Source organism: Phoca vitulina, unplaced genomic scaffold (assembly GCF_004348235.1).
Source record: "Phoca vitulina isolate PV1807 unplaced genomic scaffold, GSC_HSeal_1.0 scaffold72, whole genome shotgun sequence".
NCBI classification, from domain to species: Eukaryota; Metazoa; Chordata; class Mammalia; order Carnivora; family Phocidae; genus Phoca; species Phoca vitulina.
Window position 1 is genome coordinate 7530642 of NW_022589775.1, and position 26270 is coordinate 7556911.

The 26270-nt window shown below is 37.9% G+C and overlaps 1 protein-coding gene across 3 annotated transcripts in view; it reads right to left on the reverse strand.

Moving 5' to 3' along the window:
* Positions 1 to 26270, reverse strand: part of SYNJ1 (synaptojanin 1) — an 85792-nt gene that overhangs the window by 16296 nt on the left and 43226 nt on the right. For all 3 annotated transcript variants that reach the window (XM_032393248.1, XM_032393247.1, XM_032393246.1), the window contains exons 13-24: positions 23792 to 23815; positions 20877 to 21068; positions 19031 to 19115; positions 14347 to 14487; positions 13860 to 14052; positions 13430 to 13588; positions 12039 to 12195; positions 11256 to 11373; positions 10940 to 11155; positions 7848 to 7926; positions 4274 to 4436; positions 625 to 834 (exon numbers count right to left, since the gene is read on the reverse strand). In XM_032393248.1, coding sequence (XP_032249139.1) covers positions 625 to 834; positions 4274 to 4436; positions 7848 to 7926; positions 10940 to 11155; positions 11256 to 11373; positions 12039 to 12195; positions 13430 to 13588; positions 13860 to 14052; positions 14347 to 14487; positions 19031 to 19115; positions 20877 to 21068; positions 23792 to 23815 — 1737 coding nt within the window. The remainder of the gene's footprint in view (positions 1 to 624; positions 835 to 4273; positions 4437 to 7847; positions 7927 to 10939; positions 11156 to 11255; positions 11374 to 12038; positions 12196 to 13429; positions 13589 to 13859; positions 14053 to 14346; positions 14488 to 19030; positions 19116 to 20876; positions 21069 to 23791; positions 23816 to 26270) is intronic.

Genomic DNA, 26270 nt, shown 5'->3' on the forward strand with positions numbered 1-26270 from the left:
GGGCACAAAGCATTGGTTGAATAAGGTCATTTGCAGTCTGCTGGCCCATACAGAGAAGAAAAAAGGAGTCTCTTCTTTTCTCTACACCTTAGCTTATCTTGAATTTATCTAATGAAGCCAGTCCTCTAAGAGTAGTATGGGAGAACTGGAGAAATTTACGAAATGGAAGACATTTTCTGGAGATGTTGGTAAGCATAGAACAGTGATTTAGTCATGCGATATAACAACTTCCAGGACAAATCTTCCAACTTTGGAGGAGTAATGACTCTTAAATTTGAACTCAAAAAAATTTTTTTGTCTCTTTTTGCTTCATACCATAATAGAGGTTATGTATAAATAGATACTTAAGCCCAGATGGTAATGAGTTCTTACTGCACTGACAGAAAAACATCAATTTTAAGACATGGATCAACCTCATAGGAAAAAAGGTTTAAGAAAAATTCTCATCTGATGAAAGTGATGATGAGTTACCTTCCTTTCCATTTAGGGCTTACCATCTACAGGCTTCCTCTTTTGTATGCATAGAAAACACAGTACAGATCCAAAGGCATCAGAGATTTGACCATCTAAAATCAAACAGATCAGCTAGGGAAAGTCACAGAAAACCTGAAATAAAATACATACTTTGTGAAGTTGGGTGCCCAGGAGTTCTCGATGGTGCTCGACTTGGTCTTACAGGAAGGGAAGGTACGGGGCCCTCTGATATGGTCGGTGACTGGCAGGGACTGGTCCGGGGTGAAGAGCTTGGGGAAGTGCCAAGGCCAGAACTTGAAGATGGCTGCAGGTGCTGGGGAAGAATTTCCTCAACTTCAGCACTGTAGTCATCGACATCACCTAAGGAAACAAGGTTATTAAAATTACCACCATTTTCACTTTCTCAGAGATTGTTTTTACCAATCCAGGTTTCAAGGGGTTCGTTATGACATTGCAAACATGCCGAGGTTCAGCATGTTGTTAAACTGTAACTAAAGATGGCCTATTACCTCAGAGCATCAGACGTCCATGGTGACTAACACCTGGAGCGGGGTTGACACAAGTGCTTTCAATACTCCACCGAGCAGCTATCTCAGGGCTGGCTGACTCAAAAGTTTACTGCTCTCCTTTCCTTCCAAACCTTTCTACCTGCTGCACGGAACTGCTCCCTCCCCACTCTGGGGGAGTCCTCAACTCAGCTCCAGCCCTTATAGTAGACAGGCTCTCAGACAGCTACATACCCTTCCCCAAAAGTCTCCTCACCACTCCTTCCCCTGTGCTCCCCTGAGGCCCCCCCAACTCCCTCCTTTCCTCAGGGTTGGAAAGTAGAGTCAGGTTCCCCTTGCAACCGGATTCCAATTTCAGAACATTAATCCTCCAATCCTGAATAAAAAGGTCTACTTCTTTGAGGCTATGCCTGCAGGAATTTATGTTAACGCTCTCCACACCCACTTGCTGCCATAATCTCCAACCTCCATCCTTCTGGTGACTTGAACCCATTCACTGAGGACTAAGCAGAGAGCAGGATGACAGTCAGGTCCCACCATCTCTCTGGGTGACATCAAAATCCATGTAGACAACACATCAACAATTGAAAAACCTTGGTCTTGTCCTTACACACTCTTCCACTCAAACACACACAGCCCTTCCAACTGCACTAGCTCTGAAATAATACTCAAAACACTAGCTCCCAGCCTTTCAGTTCTGTCCCTCAGTGACTCTTCCCTCTTGGGACTTTATCAGGATCCAGGCCTTTGATCCCTCTCCTTTTAGCCCCGATGCCATTCTGCTTCTCTGAGTCTGTCTTCGGACTCGATGGCGCTTCACCTCGGCCACCCCCACGCACCTTCTGTCCCACGGGCATCAGTTCCATCACCGCACCTGGGCTGCTGAGTGCTGCTGCTGGAGAGAATCCCGTGGTGCTGACGATTGCAGTCACATTCGGTTTGCAATTTTCAGCCTCCTCTGGGATCCCAAAGCTGCCTGGCAATTTCGTGAGTGGCTCTCCGCAACCCCCCCACCCCCTTCTCAGGAGCTTTATCTCGAAACTTCTCAACTCTCCTGAGACTGTGGGTTGCCCTACTCCTGTAGATAACCTCAGCTTTTAACACTTCTCAGAGGAGAAAGAAGTTTTTTTTTTTTTTTTAATATTTTATTTATTTATTTGACAGAGAGAGAGAGAGAGAGAGAGAGAGAGGCAGCTAGAGAGGGAACACAAGCAGGGGGAGTGGGAGAGGGAGAAGCAGGCTCCTGGCCGAGCAGGGAGCCCGATGTGGGGCTCGATCCCAGGACCCTGGGATCATGACCTGAGCCGAAGGCAGACACTTAACGACTGAGCCACCCAGGCGCCCCAGGAGAGAGAAGTTTTAAGATGGGACCCCCTTCCCACAACCTGCTGCCAAGCTGGAGTCTAATCCCATGGTTGCACTCGGGTTTTTGTGATTCTGCCCCCCCCACCCCGTTTTCTCAGTGACCTGCTCTATCACCCCTTCTGCCCTGCTGGTCCCCAACATCGTCAGCCCTTACCATGGCATGAAGACTTCTCAAGCCTCTCTCATTTCAAACAGCACTCCCTGGATCCCCAATCTCCCTGGAACAACTGCCCCTCACACTCCGCAGCCCCCATCTTAGCTTCTTTAAAGAGCTGTCTATAGACACTCTCTCCACTTCTTCACCTTCTATCCACACCTCAATTTACCACCATCTGGCCTCATCGCTGCACTGAAAGTACTCTCATGAGTGTCACCAACAGCCTCCTTCACTGTTCTTAAATCCAAAGGGCAAGTTGTGGTCCCCATTTCTCCTCCTCTCCCTGTGACACAGGACTCCACTGACTATGCCTTCCTTGTTACCATTTCTTTCCTTGATTTTTAGGCCCATCTCTTGGCTCTCTGACATTGCTAGTTGTTTCTTTTCATTTTCCTTTTGTGAGCAGTTGCCTTCTGCCTGTCTTTAAAATCTGGGGTTCTCTGTTCATTTCCAGGACCAGTTTTCTCCCACCTCTATACAGTCCTTCTGGCCAAGTTAACGACAACCCGTGACTTGAGCTGCTATCAGAGCTGCCCTGTGAGCCCAGAGCTCTCTGCGGAGCACCTGCCTCACACACCCACAGCCCACATGTGGGCCCAGCAGTCTCCCAAGACACCTCAGTTCAACATGATCCAGACCAAATTCATCTTCCACCCCACACCGCTCCCCTGCTTGATTTCTTTTCTCTCCCTTTACTCCCTCACGAGTGTACTTACGGAAGAGCTTTGAGCCTTCTCCCCCTTTGGTCCCTGCACATTCCTTCTTCCTGGCTCACCCTCTCCACCTTCCCTCATCTAATTGTCACCCAGTCTTCAGACTCTCAACTTAAATTTCAATTTCTCTGGGAAACCTTTTCCTGCTTCCCAAATCCGAGGTGGGCAACTGTCCCATGAACTACCACAGCATTGTTCATGACTGCATCTGTCACCTGACTCTCACTGCCTGCTCACTGGTAACACCGCTAAGCTAGGAGTTCTGGAAGGACAAGGATGATATCTGTTGAATTTTCAGCACCTAGTACGCACCCGGCACATCCAAGGTAGGACATAAATGTATGGACTAAGCCAATGAATGAAAAGAGAAATGTGAAAGCTGGAGTTGTCTTGTACGGCGCTCAACTCTTAAATGTGTTATCTGGAATGTATGCAGCTTCACAGTATGATATATTGTCATTTTATAAACTAAGGGATGCACTGTCATGGGAAATATGCTAGAATAACACAGCACATAGCATGAGAAAGCACCTGCATTTCTTGATTACATTTAAGGAAATTATTATCCAGATAACTGGGTACTAAACGCTAAATATGAAATGGCCACATTTATATGGGTCCATTCAAATGCATGTGCTCTTAGCCTCCTTGAGAATCTTTTTAAAATTGCTTTGAAATGTATCTTCTTTTGTAATAACTACTTTGAACCCATTTCTGTTGTTAGAACACCCACTTTGAACTTCTACTTTTCTACCTTAACTGCAACTAGTGGGACCAAACCACACACCAGAAATACCAATTCGTGCTCTTAGCACAGAAGGACATAAACTCACACTTGTAAAGATCTTAACCTTTAAATGCAAGAAGGACAAATACATTTGCAATCTGAAGTCTAGGTACAAGCAAAATAGACAAATACAATGCAAAACAAAATCCAATTAATACTGCTCTGTGTGTTGCAAGAAGATAGAGATGGATAAACTTGGAGACTAAGACTTCACTGACGGGAAAGGACACTTATCTAGAAGCACAGAAGTAAATGTGTTCCATAAACAAACCTTCCATATCGAAATCTGCTGTGACCTCCGCATCTTCACCAAGCAGTGTGGAGCTCGTCGATGATGGCAATGCAACATTAATTTTCTCTAAACTCATTTCTTCCTCCAAATTTTTGATCCAGTCTGGACTTTTTAAAGTAATAGTTACAGTCCGACCCAGTAACTAGTTGATTAAAAGAGATGGAAATTAAAAATTCATTAGCATGAAAATTATCTTGGAATAAAGCGACAGCTTTAGTTACACTAATGCAATAGTCTAGGCTTAATTCAGCTAGATTCAATTTAACATACACCGAATTCTGAAGTAGCTTAAACATTCCCAATTTTCCCTTTAAAAGCCCGTGTTGTCACGGGCTTAGACCTAAATCTAAGGTCTTCTCTTCTAGGATGCACATAGATTCAGGTTTCTGTTGCTGTAGCCAGTATCTTTCCCTGGCCAGATGTAAATTCACTGACAACTTTGCTACATAATTTGATACTTCCTTTGATTCTGATCCACAGGTTAATTGTTCCTACATGAAACAATTACAGAAGAGACGGATTGGCATTCTGCCTTTCCTATAAATGTGAGCGGCTTTTAGACAAAAGTATAATCTACAACAGCCAAACACATTATAATTAAGTCACGCTGTCCTGTTGATGTATTCAAAAATAGTTTCAAAAAACCCGCACACAGCCACAAGACTCCTTGGTCAAACAGAGACTGTGCACTAGGAAAGACACTGTCATTTAAAACCCATACCATGTAACAAACTTGCTTTCTAAAATGTAAGCTCTCTCCTACACAGTTTCAACTTCCTTCCTTTAAAGAGCTTCTGGAGTATATAAAATAAGTGAACTTTTCTGGTATTTCCAAAGGAGCTGTGTAGCTGTGACCAACATGCTGTGAGGACAGCTGACACCTTTGTGGGTACAGATCTTCCGTGGCTCAAAGTGCTATCGACATTAGAATTCCTTGAAGGCACAGGATGGAGACACAAAGCTGCTGGCCTGAACGGTACAGTCGTTTTTAATAGTAATTTACTATCTACACTGAGCTTTGACGTCAGTGTCGTAAGAAACCAATAATCCTTTACTTGCTTATCAGAACAAATCAATTCCATTTCAGAACTTGGCAACAGGCTTCATAGGTCTTTTTTTTTAAAATTTTTTTATTGTTATGTTAATCCCCATACATTACATCATTAGTTTTAGATATAGTGTTCCATGATTCATTGTGCATAACACCCAGTGCTCCATGCAGAACGTGCCCTCCTCAATACCCATCACCAGGCTAACCCATCCTCCCACCCCCCTCCCCTCTAGAACCCTCAGTTTGTTTTTCAGAGTCCATCGTCTCTCATGGTTCTTCTCCCCAGGCTTCATAGGTCTTTAAAGAACATGCTCAAGATCATCCTTTAGGTTTGCCCCACTTAAGCTATCTAATTTTCCCAGCTCCTTCCCTGGAATGCAAGAGCTCTTAAGGATCTACATACGTCCTAGAAGATTTGGGGCTGAAATAATGTTAATAACAAAGCAACAGACTAGAGGTTTGGAAATATCTAACTTTCAAAAGGACAAATTAAACATTATAATATACTTTCCATAAACATAATTTTTACAGAATTTTCAAAATATTTTTAGGGACTTAAGAGTGGGTATTTTCTAAGAGCATAACACAGATAACTAGACTTGAGGGTAAGGGACAGGGCTGAAAAGGAGGAGAAAAAATAAAATAAGGAAAATTAAACTATCAGAGAAAGACAAAAGAAATACTCAGCAAGGGAGTAAGCTAATGCCAAATTGAGAGTTGCTCTTAAATATTTATATCCTCATGGGATGAAGAGAGGCTTTAAAGAAACTAAAGCTAGAATTAAATTTAAAAATCTAATTTCCATACAGTTAAGACACAACAAAGTTACAAGATCGGCAGGTAGGAATATCTGCAGCAGAAATGGAAAGGGACTGAACTTTACACCAAGGCTGCTTCAGAAGATGAATAAATACCCCAGGGAAAAATAGGCTAAGGACATACGCAGCTCATTTAGAAAGTACCAATGACCAATAAATTAAGATGACCAGCAATTAAAATCTTAACGGAAATGACATACTACTTCTGGTTTTTCAGGTTGTCAAAGTTAGAAATTACCCAGTATCGATTAGGATGTAAATATTAGGTAATCCAAGGCATAATATAATTAGATCCATACTTTCTGAAGAACAATTAGGCAACAAACATCAAATTATAATATGCCTATATTCTCTAACACAGCAAATTTACATTTAGGAATTTATCCTAAGGTCAGAAATAACAGGATAAGCACACAAAGTTATAGTGTACACAGGACTTCCCTGGAATGTTGGTTTTAATAATTAAAATTCCAACCATCTAGCTATTAATAAGAGTTTGTTAAATAAACTTATGTATTTATCCACATAACAAAATTAATGTCTGCAGACATTAAAAATGACATATTTGCTCATATAGAAAAATGTCCATGATACCGTCAAGTGAATAGGCAGTGAGAAAACAGCACTTACAACACAATCTTATTTGTGTCTGTGCACGTATGTATGTATATGTATACATGTATATCCTGCCTGTGTTACTACATACACAAATGTATATATAATCTCACTGGTTTTAATATACATGCATCTATCAAGGTTAAGAGAAATTATTTTGTAATGGTTAGATTAGTGTTCTTCACTACTTCTTTCTTTATACTTTTCTGTATTTCACGATTTACTTTTGCTTGAGTGTATTACTATTACATTCAGGAAAAACTAGCATATAAAACCTATTTCAAAAGCAATATATGTGTGGAAACTGTCGTTTTACTCCAAGGAAACTGAAGTAATGCGACAGAACAGCAAGCTCAGGGAAGACTTTATGAGTTTTCCACTGTTGGAGAAATTAGGTCTGGATTTTAGTCCATCCTTCTAGTGACCACATGCTTAGAAATTTAGGATCTGTCCAAAATCATTCAGAAAAAACAGACAGACACAGCACTTTATAGAAGTAAAACTATTCCAGGCCATTGATGTAAATTTCCTCCATCAATAACATTTTAAGTCACAGGTTAGGAATACCTCCACTAATTAAAAATTTCTAAAATATTTCAGTGGGATGGATTTGTTATCTCTGGGAATTATTTTACCTACACCTGAAAATGGTTATCTGGGTACCCTGATCCAAGCCAATAAAACCAGTTCCTAGGAATAAAGAGTACCTTCCTCCCTTGTTTTCTTGTAAATAAAGCATCTTCTTCATTTAATAGAAATCTTTCCTACTATGAATAAGCCAGAATATCTATCCCAATTAATAAGTTTCCATATGATAAAAATCCAGTTAGGTGATACACATGTTTTTTCTTCTTAGTCTGTTACCAATGGTTAGTATCTTTAGGGAGGACCAAAATAATTCCAAGCTGGTCAGAAACTTAGTCTAAATAATAAATATTAAAACACACCATAAGGTCTTTTATAGTCCTGCACTGGAAATACATTTAGATAATCCTGCTGCCTGTCTATAAAAACATAATCTTCGGATGCCTTTTTTCAAAATGGTTTAGAATCAACAAATCTACCTTACCTCTTTACCATTTAGGTTCAGAACACTCAAGGCAGAGCTTCCCTCCAAAAATGTAACCCACATTTTATCTTCTACAAACCTTCAAGAAAGAGAAAAATAAGCCATAAAAAATAATCAATATCTTATATGTAACTAGCCCAACGACTAACCCAATGACTATTGATTAACAAGGGCCTATAGAGGCCAGAAAGTAAAAAACAACAGGTAGAGCAGTAGGGCCACTGGTGACCTGGAGAGGGCACGCTTCCTCTAAAAGCTTTCAAATTCAAATTTCTTTCAAATACTATGCTAATAAAGCAGTCGGACCTGTGGACCTCCATTTGTGATCCCTGCTAATCTAATCCTTCATTTCACTGATAAGGAAAAAAAGGGCCAGAGGTTATAAGTGGCTTGTTCAAAGTGACCCTATAAGGATAATGAGTTACAGGTCGCTAGAATCCAAGTCTCCCAGACCTGTAGTCCAGAACTATGTATTTTCAGGGTCTCAATGACTTCCCTGAAGCAAATTTCCTTTGACCAAGAAATAAGATAGGGAATTGTCATTAGAATATATATATCTGACTGGCCCCAAGGTACCTTAGTTTATTATGGTCCTTGTCTCTTGGGACTTCAATGGCATTTGCTATGATTCTAGGTTTGTAATTTTGAAATAAGTAACCCCCAAAAAGAAAAAAATACAAAGGACATTAGAACAAGTTCTGAATAAGATGATCACTGACACGTAATAATGTTATCGTTTAAAAAAGAGGAAAACAAAAACATTATCAGTCTTATTTACAGAACAATTTTACTCATTGAACTACTTCCAATTATATAAATCAAGATCAGGAATCCTTGCAGATTTTTCAAAGGGCCACGCACGTATGCGCACACACACACACACTTAACCAAGGATTCAAAAGCATGGCTTATGGATATCAAGAGGAGAGGCTGTATTTTCTTCCTGTTTTCACCCACTAGGGTAAAAGCTTCTAGATTTTCCCCCCAACTAATAGAAGTATCTACATTTGTCCCATTTACATTTCCAGGGAATCTGTCATTTACAAATAAAAGGGTTTACAGACTTCGGTCATTCCTTAACAGTTGTTTTATTCTAGACCAAAAGGTAATGGTCAGTTTAGCTTTACTGGTGACAGTAGTCCTCTCCTTGTTTACTTCCATGGTCTGCTTTTTCTATTCTAACTTGGTTGTCTGCAGGTATACCAACCAGAATATTCCATGTGTGGAGACAACGCATAGTTTTATAACGTTAGGGTAATACCTTGTTTTGTTACCAATACTTTTTCTTTCTTTCTTTCTTTTTTTTTTTTTAAGATTTTATTTATTTATTTGAGAGGGAGAGTGAGAGAGAGAGCACAAAAGTGGGGTGAGGGGCAGAGGGAGAAGCAGACTTCCCGCTGAGCAAAGAGCCCAAGTGGGACTAGGTCCCGGGACTCCGGGATCATGACCTGAGCCAAAGGCAGACGCCTAACCAACTGAGCCACCCAGGCACCCACCAATACTTTTTCAAATTAAGACAAGCACTTTGGGGAAAGCTTTTGGCTCTCATTTAATACCAAGTTCCTTCGAGACTGGGTTATAAAGATAGGTTGTTTTCCTGTATCAGGGTCTTTCATCCCTAATGTACACTTTGGATTCTCTAGCCCAGTGCCATATTCTACATTTGCTCATGAGGACACTTGTCTGCTACTATGCTGCCCATATTGTGCTCCTGGTAATTTGGCTTTCTGTAGTTGGCAAAGCTTACTGTCATCTGTAAACTTGGAGATTTCACTATGTACTTCCTAGTGCCTTAGGATTTTAGAAATGTTTTATTTTAAAGCTTTGGGGTGGATCTTTGTTAAATGATTTGAAGGATATATAAATGCAATTTCTTCTCTATTTGCTCATTTACTTTCTGAAAGGACTCTAGGTTTCTTGGGCAGGCTTCTCACTCTACAGAAAGCACACCATCTTCAGTCTGTGGGGTACTCTGTTTAGTATCTAGGGAAGCCATTATACAATTCTGATCTTTCCATTGGATTACAAGTAGGAATCAAGTCTTCAATTTCTCCTCTGCTCTTCCACCACACCTCGTACAGAGATCTACCCACCAAATAGCTATAAAACATACCTAAATGAGTAGATGAAAAGCACAGAAAGGAATCAAACCTCTTCCCTATGAAATTCAAACACATACATGTCATTCAGTCTCTCAAAACTGCTGTCTACTTGGAAGAGAACATTTTTTTTTAAACAAGGAAAGAAGCATCTGGTTCTGCAAAAGGCAGATGGTTAAGTCAATGACAGAAACGAAGACTGGACTGGATGACTCCTGACTGTTCATCTGGTGGTGCTGCTTCTCCATTAGTTGGAAATTAAATGTACTTAAAATTACTTAAAACATCAAATTTCTTAAACCGAGGGAGTAAAAGTCACTCTGCTTTACTCCTAACTCTCCTTACAAAAATAAAACAGTGATCGCAGCTTCGTTTTGCTGTGGGGCTTTGTTATACATGAGACTGTATGGGAATCTTAAGATACCACATCTAAATGTGTACATATTTTTGTCATCAATTGTTCACATCAACTTTTATTACTCAACTTCAAACTTTCTAACCAGAGTTCAGTTTCAAAACCTATGAACTCTTTGAACAACATTTCTATAGTATGATTTTCCTGTAGTTTGGAAATAAAAATACAGCTGACCCTTAAACAACACAGATTTGAACTGCAGGTGTCCGCTTATGTGGATTTTTCCTGATTCAGTACAGTACTGTAAATGTTTGTTCTCTTCCTTACAATTTTAACATTTTCTTTCCTCTAGCTTACTTTATTGTAAGTATGTAAGACACATAACATATAAAATATGTGTTAATTAACTGTTTACATTATCGGTAAGGCTTCCAGTCAACAGTAGACTATTAGTAGTTTTTGGGGAGTCAAACTTCTAAGTGGATTTTCGACTGATGGGAGGATCAGTGCCCCCAACTCCCACATCATTCAAGGGTCTACCATATTCATATGCTATTCAAACAATAAAAAGGTAATTTCTAATATAGAAAATATTTAGGAGTCATGAGCTGCTTTGGCACACTAAATATTTTACTCACCTTATGAGTATAACTTCACCAAAATTTGTAAACTGCTGCAGAAGCTCATCAATCAAAGCATCATCGAAAAAATTATTTTCTGGGACAGAACTTTTGATTGAGACCAAAACTGTACCATCTGGTGGACCCTGAACTGCAATTACTTCTTTATAAATGTTTTGCCTCTCTTCAGCTTCAACTTCAAATATATCTATATCAATCAGGGCAACGACAGGCCTTAAGGCATAAAGGAAGATGGATGTGTTAGACATGTTTAAGAAAAGATGTATTTCAAATAAATTTCAAGCACCATTAGAAATACCAAGACTGTTTAAACCTATGGTCGGAGGTCTTCAGCTCAGCTCTTCCGTAGTGCAGCAAAGTGCCAGGAGTCCATGTGTAGAGGATTTTGCTTCCATCTTGAAAACTAGCATTTAGAAGATCTAAATCTTCAGCTGCAGTCAGAATTAAAAACAAACAAACACACACACACACACACACACACACACACACACAAAGAGAAGCCACATGAGCATGACAGATGATGGGGGAGCCAGGAGCTAGCTTCTTTGCTTTATAGGCTTCAGTTGCCTGAGGCTGGGATGCCTGATACACTTGTTAAGCAGCAGGAAGTCTAGATACCTTTAAGTTAGAAAGGTTTTGGTTAAATTATCATTTTATGCTTTACTTAGTAAATAATTAAGGCTTTACTTCTGAGATTACTTAAAGACCTGTGACTACCTAGTGTTTCATAAGTAATTCAACAGACAAGGGGCAGTTCATAATATTTACAAACCAGATTAGTTATTCAAATTAAAAACCTTCATTAGCACTCCATTGAAATTCTCATAAAAATTTCATAAAAATGTTTCCCTGCTTCTCTTTATATGAAATTATGTCACTGAAAGAAAATAGACCAAAAAATTAAATTATTATAAGCAAGTCTGAGAATATTTTTTAAATTGTTTTATATTTTATTTCTTCTATTCTAGAAAACCTTGGTTGAAAGGTTTCCAAACCTGGTTGACAGCCCTCCTCCCTTGATATTTATATCATTCCCTTCTTCCTCATAAAATTTGCATGAGCTAGCTCATTTAAAGGAGGAAATCCATGTCCCAACCTGATCTATCAAAAGGCCACTTCCTTCTTCTCCAGAGGACACGGTCTGTCCAGGCAGGGGTGCGGCACTTTTCACTGGTGTCATAGTCATCAGAAAACAAGTCATATTTGTATGTCGGAGCAAAGGTTACTTTTCCTTCTAAAAATCCTCTAAAAATCTAAAACAAACATATATGAAGTAAGTTATTCGAAAAAAAAAGTTCTGTTTCATTTAGGCAAGCCATTCATTAAATGTCCATTATGTGCTGGAGATTCACACAAAATTTGTGTCCGTCAGATGAATACTTTTAACTGAACGGAACAAAGGTTTAAGAAAAAATAACCTAGGACTTGTTCATGCCACTTGTTTGACCTTTGATTAAACAAAGTAAAAAAGGTGAATAAGGGAATTCTACCAGACCTTTGCGCTATAAGAGATACTTAAAACTATAATGGATTTTAGAAATCCTATAGTCTTGACATCTAATTATCAAATGAGGAAGTAAGACCTAAAAAGTTAAGTGGGGCCTAAAGTGGTAGAGTATAAGTCAGATGATCACAAAGCACCATATCAAGGGGCCTCAATCACCTCTTACTTTAAAAAAAAAAAAAATTTAGCCTTCCAAAATTCTGTGGTTGTAAGTTTTAAAAAATAAGTTTTAGAAAGGCAGATGATATAAGAAACAAAAGAATAAATAAAGAAAGAAAGAATAAATAAAGCAGATTACCACAGGGTCTTAAAGCCAAAAAACAGTGGCTCTGAAGACAAAGATTCTAAATTCACTATTACTGAAAAAGAAGGAACCAAAAATGTATACTCTTCCACTTGAAGGTGAATCTTACAGAGACTTTAATATACTTTTCCTCCTGGGAATTATCAAGAGTCTTCTTTTTCTTTTCGTTTTTAAAAATTTTTTTTAATAAAATGTAATTTGTATATGTTAAACGAGAGACATGTATACTTTAATATATTTTTCCTCCTGGGAATTATTAAGAGTCTTCTTTTTCTTTTCGTTTTTTAAAAATTTTTTTAAGAAAATGTAATTCTGTATATGTTAAACGAGAGACATGTATATAAGTATAAAGAGACTCTAAGTGGGGTGACTGGGTGGCTCAGTTGGTTAAGCGTCTGACTCGATTTTGGCTCAGGTCATGATCTCAGGGTCATAAGATCGAGCCCTGCTATAGCGCTCCACAGTGAGTATGGAGCCTGCTTGGGATTCCCTCTCTCCCTTTCCCTCTGCCCACCCCCAACCTTCTCTCCCCCTCTCAAAAAAAAAAAAAAAAGAGAGAGAGAGAGAGACTCCAAGAGATTAAAAAAAAAAAAGGGAATACTGTGATTAAGGAAAGCATGTTTCATAACAAAAGATCCCCTTCTTCTCCATGCAAGTATCTTCTTAAATATGTATATACCTGTCCAGCATTTTTTTGATTGATAAGCTGATCTCCTGCTATAAGAGAATCCCAATTTTGCTGTCTTATCAGGTCTTTAACTTCTTCATTAGGGAGATCAATGCGATAGTTGAAGTCACCACACCAAAATACGTAGTCGTGGGAAAACAGCATCCTTCCCTGAAGGTAAGGAGAAGGGATTTTAGATCCTAAACAGTCAATTTGAAAAATGTTTTACAACTATTTCTTTGCCTCAGATATGCTTGCCTTCCCCTGGGCAGGCCCTGTTTATTTGACCCAAGAGTAATAACACATGAAACATCAATTTAGGTGAACACTGTTGATGTTCCTAGGAACTATCTTAAGTTTTCAAAAATGGTTAGAGAATTTGGGGTAAATTAAAGTACACATTTCAAAGCTTCATCTTCAAGAACAAGCAGTAAGAGCCTACCATTGGAAAACTCAACTTCCGTGCTATTTCTACAAAATCTTCATTTCTTTCTCTGACTTGTGATTGCCCTGCAGCGAAGTGGCTGCAGACGAAGCAGAGGCTTGTTGTATGGAACAGCATTCGTATTGCAACCGCTCCCTTATTTCCAGTGGCACCTCCCATTCCAGTCTTCACGGTATCAACTGCAACATCCCTGTAAAACAGAAGACTCTAAGTCAAAGATCGGAACTTCCAATAGTTCTGTGCGTGTCAGAAATCAGGAATGTCTACGAAAGAAATACAAAACTACAGTTTGAGGACAAGGCTGTGCAACAGTATGGTAAAACTATTAGTGACTCTTTAATTAAAAACACATTTAAAGCCAAGATTCATGAGTAAGTTTTTCTTTTTTATGAGTACATTTTTCTCTGGAGCAACAAACATGCCGGGTCTTTTGCGTGTTACGCGATGGTAGGAATAAGCCGCGGGAGGTGCTCTGTTTACCGACCTGATGAAGGGAGCGTGCTGTGGTCTGATAAAAACAAACAGGCAGACGCCCACCAACTGCTCAGAGGCGAGCAGCACATACTTGTTGTCTCTGGAGATGGTCTTCTGCAACTCCACAGCCCAGAGCTTCTGATTTGTTGTGCTAGCAGGAAATATTAAAAAGGGAATCTTTTAAAAGACCTTGACAATACAGCCTATTTTATAAGGCGATCGTAAATTATATCTTTATATCCCCAAATTTCATAAGACTACCAAACAGTCGTGAAATCCACACCGACAGTGAAGTCTTTATATAGGCTGGTTTTTTTTTTTCCTTTAAAAAGAAAAACCTAAAATTTAGCCAAAAGAATATCATACTTTGAAGTCTATTACTCCTTTACAAAGAAAATCTGAGCATACTTATTAAATAAGTGCTCACCATTTGAGTAATTTCCAGTTACACTTATTCTGTAGTATTCATTAGGGTAACAGAGAAGTACATTTTCCCCTCTTTTCTTTTTTCTGTACTATAAGTAATATCTTTTATAAGCTTATCATGGAAAATTTTAAACATGCACAAAAAAAGAGATAATCATAAGCTAAAGCACCATAAACCTATTACCTAGCTTCAACAATTATCAATATTTTGCCAGTCTTTTTTCTTCCATCTCCCCTCACTTGTGTGTGAATATTTTAAATCGAATCTAAGACAAATGCCATTTCAGCCATATATACTTTAGTATGCATCATCTAATGCAATGGACATTTTTATTTTTACATAATCACAATGCCATTATCACACAATTACTTAATACCATCTAATACTCAGTTCATATTTAAATTTCCCTAATTAAATGTCTTCTCACAGTAGGTTTCTTTAAAACAGGGTCCAAGGGGGCACCTGGGTGGCTCAGTCAGTTAAGCAAACAACTCTTGATTTTGGCTCAGGTCATGATCTCAGGATTGTGAGATCAAGCCCCACATCGGGCTCTGTGCTCAGTGTGGAGTCTGCTTGAGATTCTCCCCCTCTCTCCTCTGCCCCTTCTCCTGCTCACTCACTCACTCTCTCTCTCTCAAATAAATAAAATCTTAAAAAACAAAATAAAATAAAACAGGGTCCAAATAGGGCCGACACACTGCATTTGCTTGTTATATCTCTTGAATCTTTAATAGTTTCTCAACCCTTGCCACTCCATCCCCTTTCTAATGCTATTTATTTTTTAAGAAGTTGGGCCATTTGTCTGTAAAATGTTCGACAGCCTGGATTTGACTGACGTGTCTTCACAGCATCTTAACTTGTCCCTCTAACTCTCATATTTGCTTTAAACTGGTTAATGTAGAAGGCTTAAGAAAGCCATTCAAATTTATTTATTTTTTTGGCAAAAATAACCTCATGGTTAGTGCAGTCCCCCTTGCATCAAAGCAGGAAGTACATAATCTCTGTGCTGTTACACTTGATCTGCTGTGCAGACTTTGACAATCTAATCAACTCTTTATAAATGAAAAGCTCTCCCATTAATCCTGCTAAGGTTTTCGTATCTATTGATCACTGCCATTACTTCATTAGGGGCTGCACAACGTTGATTTTATAATTGCAGCATTCCATAGGCATTTGTAGTAAGTTAGAATTCTTCTCTAAAGAACTTTACTCAACTATTTCATTAGTCTGAAACACAGTTCATACAAAGAAGGTCGCATAAATGCCTGGGTCTTTATGGATTTTCAGAGTAACAAGTTTGAACCTCCAAAGAACCCCCAAGAACCTCTAAAGGAGAACAAAAAAGTGTGTTCTCATAGTTCCAGGCTACACACATGATAAGCAGTAAGCCAGAATATGACCTCATGCCCATTTATCTAATCTAACACTGCCATACCACCTCCAAAATACAAATCCAGCACATGGATCCTCTTCTACTGCCTACCATAATCCTACCACTACAACTTGGATTCTGAGAAGAGAATGACGGCTTTCATCTCTTCATCCAGCTCACTTCTCAGGTCCAGTGAACCCTCCCTGATCATTCCATTTAAGCTGCACCCCCAAATCCACATGCCTGATCCCCTTTACCTGTTTATTTTCCATTCCACTTACCGTCTTCCACCACGCTACATACAAGCACACCTTGTCTTACTGTGATTTGCTTTATTGTGCTTCCCAGATATTGCGTTTTTTACAAACGGAAGGTCTGTGCCAACCTGTGTCAAGCAGGCCCATCAGCGCCATTTTTCCAACAGCATTTGCTTACTTCCTGTCTCTGTGTCACATTTTGACAATTCTCACAGTATTTCAAACTTTTTCATTTTTATTATATTTGTTATGGTGATCTGTGGTCAATGATTATGACTAGCGGAAAGCTCAGATGATGATTAGCATTTTTTGGCAATGAAGTTTTTTTTTTTTTAAGATTTTTTAATTTATTTATTTGACAGAGAGAGAGAGCTAGAGAGGGAACACAAGCAGGGGGAGTGGGAGAGGGAGAAGCAGGCTTCCCACAGAGCAGGGAGCCCAATGTGGGGCTCGATCCCAGGACCCTGGGACCATGACCTGAGCCGAAGGCAGACGCTTAACGACTGAGCCACCCAGGCGCCCCGCAATGAAGTACTTTTTAATTAAGGTGTGTACACTGTTGGTTACACATAATGCCATTGCACACTCAGTGAGTACAGTATAGTGTAAACTTAATTTTTATATGCATCAGGAAGCCAAAAAATTCATTTGACTAAGTTGATTGCGATACTTGCTTTAGTGCAGTGGTCGAGAGCTGAACCTGCAATATCTCTGAGGTATGCCTGTAATTTACTTACTACAGTTACTGTTTATTGTCTGTCTCTTTCACTAGAATAGAAGATTCATGCAGGTAGAGATTTTGCCTGTTTTATTCATTAATGTAACTTTAGCACCTAGAGTAGATGCTCAAAAGATATTGGTTAAATAAATGAATAATCACCACTTTACTAAAGAATAATTTGATTAAGCTCTACTTAGACAATCAAACAATTTGGTACTAGGAACCATAAGAGTATGTTCTATTTTAAGACCTGAATATGTATTTTCAGGAAAGAGGTTCAAAACAGCAAAATGAATGAAATTGGACTTTTCTACTTCCCTGTATGAATGTTATTCACTTCAGCTAAGAAAAAAATTGCAATCGTTTGCAAGACTGATGACTTATACCATACTATTTCAGCCCGTATTTTTATTCTGAAAACTTAAGAAGGGTCAGAAAAGATGGGCAACTGCTCAACTTTAAAAGCAAGTATACTTTCTTAAAATAAAACACTTAAGCTTTAAGTTCCTCTTAAGTAATTTGCATTTGTAATAAGGCTTCAGAACAGCAGTTCTCAAAAGTGTGGTCTGGGAACATCCCTGGGGTTTCCCCAAACCCATGAGGTCAAAACTATCTTCATACTACTACTAAGATTTTTTTGTCTTTTGTGTTTGTGTTGACCAACATCTGCATGATGAGGCAAGAGCAACAATGAGTAAAAGTGCTGATGTCTTCACATGAATCCAAGCACCAAACTGTACTAGGATTCATTAGTCTTCACTATCATGCACTTGCAGTGAAAAAAAAATGCCATTTCGTCTAAGAATATCCTTGTTGAAGCAATAAACGTTATTCATCTGATCAAAGTCCTATCTTTTTCATATTCTATGTGATGAATAGGAAATACGCACAAAGCACTTCTGCTGCACACTGCAGCGTGATGGTTGGAAAATCATTGGATACTTTGCGTTGAGAGCTGAACTGCCACTTTTTTCATGGAAAACTATTTTTATTTGAAAGAACTAATGACAGACAATGGTTATTCAGACTTAGGTTATTTGACAAACAGTTTTCAAATGAGCCTGCCTTTTTAAGGGAAACAACCAATAGTATTTCTTTCCAATGATAAAATTTGAGTTTTCAAGCAAAAATTAGAGTTTTGGAAAATTTGTATCTGCTACTATGATCCTGATAGCTTCCAAATATTTGAAACATTTGCTGATGACATCAGTAATGAGACTAACCAATATGATGCTTTGATATCATACAATGAAATGTGTCAAAATTTGGAAGATCTACGTAACTCAGTGAACTAGTATTTTCAAAATGACCAATACGTGATGTTTCAAAATCATGCAAGGATAAAAAATAGACCAATGAATATTAGTATAATAGAACACCAAAAAAAGTTCATTGCTATGGTTTCAGATTCCATATTCAACTAACCATTAAGAAACTATTTGTTGAGCTTTGGTGTAGTATCAGAGAAGAAAGTATCTGAAAAGGCTATTAAATTATTTCTACTTCCAACTAAATATTTATGTGATTCTCTTCATATACTTCAACCAAAACATATTGCAATAGACTAATACAGAAGTAGATGTGAGAATTCAGCTGTTTTAAGCCAGATATTAAAAGATTTGCAAAGGGGGGCCTGGGTGGCACAGCTGGTTAAGTGACTGACTCTTGGTTTTGGCTCAGGTCATGATCTCAGGGTCGTGAGATTGAGCCCCAGGTCTGGCTCCACGCTCAGTGCAGTCTGCTTAAGATTCTCTCTCCCTTTCCCTCTGCCCCTCTCCACCCCTCAAATAAATAAATAAATCTTAAAAAAAAAAAAAAAAGCACCTTTACATATATTATCCCAATCTACCTTTGTAACAACTACTTAGTTATCTGCCTTCCATGTCCCTCAACTAGACGATTACCTTGTTGGCTTACCTTGCATTCACGATGTTTCCAGCATTCAACTCGACCATTTCTTCAAAACCAATTGCAAATATGTCAGTTGGCTTACTTCTTTTATCTACAATTAAGCATCCAAGAAAAACTTTTAAAATGTAGCCTTAGTCAAATGGCACCCGCCACCCAACCCAGCACAACTAAGATCAACACCAGACCTCATAAAATTCCATTTTTGTGTTCTACATTTAACCAAATTCAAATTATAGGCAAAAACAATGAATGGAACAAAACTACTTTAAATTTAGCTTCTATTCAGACCTCCTAAGTTTGCTTCTTTAAGACTGTTATTCTTAAAGATCCTTAAGTCCTTTCAGAACTCATTTTGAAGAATTCTTGCTGAAGTCTGCACCAGAGAAACAAGCCACTTATCAAAGGCTGAAGTTAATAAAAATTGGGGAAGTAAAGGGATTCTTCAGAAAAGGCACAAAGTGGCTGAGAAATCATCTCAAATTAGAGATAACAGGAGGGATTTTTCACATTCAAATGTGAAAACCAGAGGCTTGACCTTTTTACTACTTCCTTGGTAGAAGAATCCAAGAAAATTAATTGAGATCCAGGGGTTAAGATGTACCCCTCTGTTTCAGCCATTCACTCTCTCCTAACAGACAAGGAAGAAGAGAGAACAGAAGCTACTTGAGATAAGCAGCCCAGGGGTACTTGGGCGGCCCAAGTATTCAGAAATGAGGATAAGTAGCTAAAAAGGGCCTATAAATGGTATGGACTGAGAAACAAAACAAATAAAACTATTTACTGACTGCTATTAAGTGCAAGGATTATACATGCCTCATCTCATTTACCACACACTTTATAAGACAGATTATTTTTGTCCTTTAGTTGCAGACAAGATCCTGAGGCTTTGGAGAACCTAAGCAACTTGCCCAAAAATTTACACATAAACTGCAGTGTGGCACAATGACGCCAGAACCAAACTGCCCGAGTTCAAATCCTGATTTTGCCATTACTAACCACGACCTTGGGCAGGTCGCTTCCCCTGCTGTGTCTCGGTTTCCTCATCTGTGAAATTAGAATAATAATTGTGTCTATGCAGTAGGTCTGTTATGGGGAATAAATGGCTAGATGTACAGCACTTACAGAATCGTGGTGTCAACTGTTATTTTTTTATTACTACTACTACGACAACAACTACAATTTCAAATTGGGTTCAATGTTAAGTGAAAAGGGGCATTTTAAATAAAAGTCTGGGGAAAACCCCAGGGTTTAAGATGTGACTGACTACAGATAACTAAAAAAAAGAAAATCTGTATCTCACACTTTTTCCTATGCACCTCACCTTTATACATATTACTTGCTAGATGTGTACCATTTGAAAAAGGAATTCGAAGTGACTTTTAAAAAGAGAAGGCAGCCTCAAATTCATGCTTCTAATCAAAATCTTAAAAGCATCCTCAGCTCAGTGTTTGGTTTGGGCTATTAATGACAATGAAGTTTTTCCAAGGATAAATCAGTACTGTTAACTTATAGAGTGCCAACAAATGTCACAACCAGTTTTGTAAGATTTTTCATAATCTACCCCCCAAATACTTCTTACCTTGGTAACTAGAGAACTAGATTTGAAAAATGGAACATACTAGGCTTAAAAAATTATCAATCACAAAATGAGCTTGCTTTGTGTCAGTTTAAAAGAATAAGAACAGAACAAGTTTTTCTTATGTGTGGTTACCTTTAAAGGTTTGGCCTTCATACTTACAAATCCAAGTTTCTTTTATAAAGTAATGCATATTGTGATGTGTTACATTTGTTTTATAGATTAATAAACCCCAGCCAGGATTTAGTAAGTGAATCCATATTATAAAAAGCGGACCTTGAAACTCCTGGATGCCAGCCAACTTGGGTGCATCAAGAAGCCAGTCGGTGAGTGTCTGATTCTTAAAAGCTATACTGCGAAACTGCTTCCCACCATTCACGTTCCAGGTTCCAACACATACTCGAATTTTCTTGGGCTTTGAATACTTGTAGAAATTCTCACACATGCTCTTGAGTACTTTGGAAGATGCTAAGCAAAAACAAAACACAACAGAATCTTAGCTGCCTTAAACCACTTTCAGAAATCGATTTTTATACCTCAGAAATGATGTATGGGAAGTACAATTACCATCAGAAGCACAAACAAGCATAAGACACATGCATAGCCCAGCACGATGCAAGTGACCAACACATTTTTTTTTTTAAATTTGACATTTAATACAATCGTCACAGTAAAAGTGCTATTACACAATTATTGCAACAACATAAAACATGCAGAACAGTTCTGTTTCAATGAAGTAGTACATTGTTTTATAGTGTACAAAACTAGAGGCTCTACATTTTTAGGAATATAGCCATTGATTTTCATATATCTTTCATTTAAAGGCTGGTAAAAATATAAGTCTTATTTCTTATTTCCAAACAAAAACATTTAAGAACATTGACATTTAAGATTCTAGCTACCGACAGGTGGCTTGATGAAAAATGGCTCCCTGACAAAAACATACATTATGTACTCTAGTGAGACTTCAGAGATTGACGTCACTACAAAATTCTTCCCATCTTCCTGGGAGTAGTAGCCAAAGTCCTTAACAATGGTCTACAAGGCCCTAAACAGTCTGCATTGCTATCCTGCCCTCATCTGCTACCTCTTTCCTGTTGGCTCACTGCTCGGCCACTGACTCCCTGCTGTTTCAGTAAGAGGCCAGCCTGCTCCTACCACAAGGCCTCTGCATTGACTGTTTCCACTGCCTGCAACATTCTTCCCTCACCTCCTTCGGATCTTTAAGTTCCAGTGAGGCTTTTCCTGACCATCTTATTAAAATTTGCATTCTGTCCCTAACCTTCCATATCCCTTCCTTGTTTTATTTTTCTCTATAGCATTTATCACCATTTACAAACTGTGAGTTTTATTTATTTATGCTGTAACTATCTGTCTCCCCTCTCAAGAGTGGAAATTCCACGGGGGCAGAAATGTTGGTCTGTTTTGTTTACTGCAATATGTCTAGTCACTAGAAGAGTGTGCCTGGTGCATAGTTAAGTGCTCAGTAAATCACTGTTAAATGAATGCTCAATACATTTGGATCCTCAATCTCTTTCCTGCATATTTTTTGACTACCATCTATCTTCCTTCTAAATCATACTTCATTTTGATTAAATTAAATTCTCAGCACTTAAAGTAGCTAGAACCTTAATAGGACCGCAATCTAAAAACAGAGAACGAACACTTAATTGGTAATTAATTGGTAAGAGGAAAAGGAAATCACAATGATTCTCACCTTTTGCCATATGATTTTATTTTATTATTATTATTTTATGATACTAAGATACAGCAGACTTGTGACAGAATGAGAGTGAAAAAGGCAAATAACATTTTAGTATTATAATGAGAACAGTTTGACCAGTGACTCTCCTAAGGGAGCTGCTGTAGATATAAGCCCACCCCCACTGTTCCCAGGGACAGACATGCGGATTTCTAGCCCTCTTACTATTTGATTTGATTACTTGTAGAAGGTGTTGGGTGGTAATGGAAGCACATGATTTGTTCCCGCCTGTTGGTGTGGTTAACTGAAAGCTGGCCGTACCTAGAGAATCATTCCCTATAACATGGTCTTTAACACTGCCATTGTTATTATGATGAAAACTGCCTCTGTGATCCATTCTATATCAGAACACAAGTTCTGTAATGATTTAAGAGCTTAAAATACTCAGCAAGACAAATAATGAATTGTGTGAAAACATGTTGCCATGTTGTGTGAACTAATAAAGTCAAATCAGTTTATACATGGAATAAAACGTTTTTAAAATTTTCTAGTTTATTCTTAACTGGTTGCCACCTTAATGTGCAGAAAGAAATGAGTCTGTGTTCAAACAGATGTCCATTCCTAAATGCCATATCATTTCAGAAAATGGATTTCATTACATAACTCAAAAATATATTCAAGTGCTCTCTTCTTCCATCCTTCTCACAAAAATAACCAATAGTTTCTCAAAACATTCTGAACAGCAACTAAGCAAAACAAATTTTAAGTGATACCAAATCTTAAGTGAAGGGAAGAAAGATGTCTTTTTCTGCTAAATTTCTGGCAAGAATTTAGCCTTTTTTGTTCCTTTTGCCACAGATTCATGTTTAAGGACAAGTTCATAGAACTTGTCCAGAAAAGGCAGGCATGAGATTCACAGCAAAGGAAACGGTCCTAATCACTTAACTCCTCTAACTTTGTTAGCAATCTTGATGCTTTTTAAAAGAATTCAGATCACATTTTAGTGCAGGTCTTACGGTTACAGAAAATATTTCCTCCACAGTATGAGAAAATAAGTCAATGCTTTTTCTAATATTATATATGAGAAATGATGCAAAGTAGTCATCAATATCATAGACAGTACTCTGAAATTAATCCAAAATAGTCTTTTCTGGGTTTTTCCCATTAGCCTATTAAGAGTGTAAGGTAGAACACAAACAATGTTTGTTCAATGAAATATAAAAGTGAAATTAAAACTAGATGAGCTATATTTAATTAAACATTTGCTATAGGAAGACAGACAGCATTACATATTTCCTTCTAAACGAGGTACTTTAGTTTTCTCGACCTTAAAATTTTTTTCTCAGATTACAACAAGATATCAATATATCCTGTTAGAATCTGAGGGCAAAATAAGAGAAAATTTCCATTTATATATGGCTTTATTTATTTACAATATCAACTTTAGAAAAATTTGCTTTTATTTACAGATTGGTTTTCTATACTGTACCTGACTGTAATGTCTGTTCAGAAACTATGGATGCACCAAGAAGAAAACAAAGAATCATTAGTAAAACAACAAGTTACAATTAAAATCTAGAGTGTTATGACAATACATTCTAAGATGGCCTCACTTTTTTCTTTTAAGTCGATTTGATGACTTTATTTTTTCTGATGGCTATAGAACACCAAAGATTAAAAATAAATGACAATATCTGATGCAAACCCTCAGCATCTAAGAAAAATCCTACAATGACTCAGTGACGTCCAGAGTTTCATAATCAGGAGGTCCTCGGCCTGCTTTTCAGACTGCCCCTATGTGTGTCTGTGTGTGTGTGTGTGTGTGTGAATATGAATCTGAAAACCTAAGGAGCGAGAGGATATTGAACACATGAAGGATACTACCTTAATATATACCTTTTAGTATTCTTTCTGGGACTCAGCTGATAAGTACAACCAGTTCAGTTATAACAAAACATATACATTCCAAAAAAATCAGCATGCAGTGCAAAACTGTACAGATTCCCATAGTCACAGAGCTTAGGGGATAAATTGGATTAGGGCAGAACACTCAAAACCTTCAACAGTGACACAAAAGATGGGAACCTAATAAAAATAGTAGTACAGTTTTACATTGTTAAATAGCTTGAGAGGTATGAATACTCCTTAAATATGGCATTTCATGTTGAAAAAGACCTAAGTTTGCTTGTAGAAGTGGGCGTGTCACACACACACACACACACACACATACACAAAGAAGTGGGCATCAGGAGGGTTGCAGCTTGTGAGTAAGCTGACCCTTGAGCACACGGGTCTGAACTGCACTGGTCCACTCAACATGTGAATTTTTTTCATTAAATACAGTACTGTAAATGTATTTTCTTCTCCTTGTGATTCTCTTAACATTTTCTTTTTTCCAGCTTATTTTATTGTAAGAATACAGTATATAATACATATAACATACAAAATGTGTTAATCAACTGTTTATGTTATCAGTAAGGCCTACAATCCACAGTAGGTAATTAGTAGTTAAGTTTTTAAGGAATCAGAAGTCATACATGGATTGTTGACTCTAGGGGGTGGGCACCCCAAGCCCCGTGTTGTTCAAGGGTCAACTGTAATTGTGAATGATGGAAGATGGGTTCTCTGAAATTGGGATGGAAATTGGTAACACCAAGTGTGAATGGGTATGTCTCATAACACACCTGGGGGAGTGAGGTAGAGAGAGGTTTGAAGTGTATGCATAAGTATATGTTTTGTTTATTTCTTTCTACCCGTCTAAGTTCTGCTGGGTGAAACCATGCATAAACTAATGGAGAATGGACATTATGCCCAAAATGTTCCCTCAAGAGCATCCATGTTGGAACAAATTCCCATTCTCAAAACAAGCATTATCGCAGAACTGACTGTACTTCGTTTTAGGCTTATTTGACACATAGGAAAATGTGCAGGGAAATTTAAAAAAAAAATGATGATCAAGTTTGGGAATTCTTAGCTTCCTCACTTCTCTTCTTTCCTTCAATTGCTTACTTTCAACTGTTGCTTAGTCATGCCTCCATATCAAAGTAGGAACGGGGGAAAGAAGTGTTAACATGCAAATCAGCTAAGTCTCCACTGCTGGGAGCCAGGAAGAAAGCCTGAAGTTAAAAGTAGTAGCTAAAATCAGACTTTGTTTTCTAGAGCTTTAGTAGGGTCTCAGCCCCCCAGCCTAGTAATAGATCTCTGAGGGGCAACTGTAATCAACTACCCCCAGCGACACACAGAATTCTGAAAGAATCCATGATGACCTATTTGACCAAGTAATTATCCAAGAGCACATTATTTGACAAGGAACAATTTCTCTTACATGCACAGGGAAAACTGAAAGGTTTGGTGGGGGGATAACAGAAGATGTAAAAATGTTCAGAATGTTGAAAAGTTAAGACAAAAAAACATGGAATTAAGGAAGTTAATTCATTAAGTTCTATAATGAATGTTGAGTTTTCCCATGATACTAAATACGTACTCAATGACATGAGCTCAAATTCTTTCACTTTTAATAAAAGACTCAGTGAAAGATAAAAAGCCACCTTGAAAATCATGTATTTATGTCAAATATTAAATAGTGTCCAATAATAAGCAATATTTTAAATTATTAATATGATTTAATGCTTGTTCAAACAATAGAAAGACCAAGTTATAGAAATCTGGGGTTAGTAATTAGCAAAATAACCAATATAGGTACTGTTTTTCTCAATAAATCATTTGTTTTCTATATAATCGGGTTATTGAATGTTCTATTAAAAGTACTAGCTGAATACTATGAAATCCTGCCTTATATAAAGTTAGCAATACTTAAACCATTTACCCCCTCAATCCTATCTATAAAAGAAAACATGCATGGGCCTCATTTTAGAGTTTAGTAATACCACTGATGATAAAAACATTCCAAAAGAGATCAACTTCCTTTAGAGAATGCAATTTTTAAAAATTACATTGATAGAAATTTC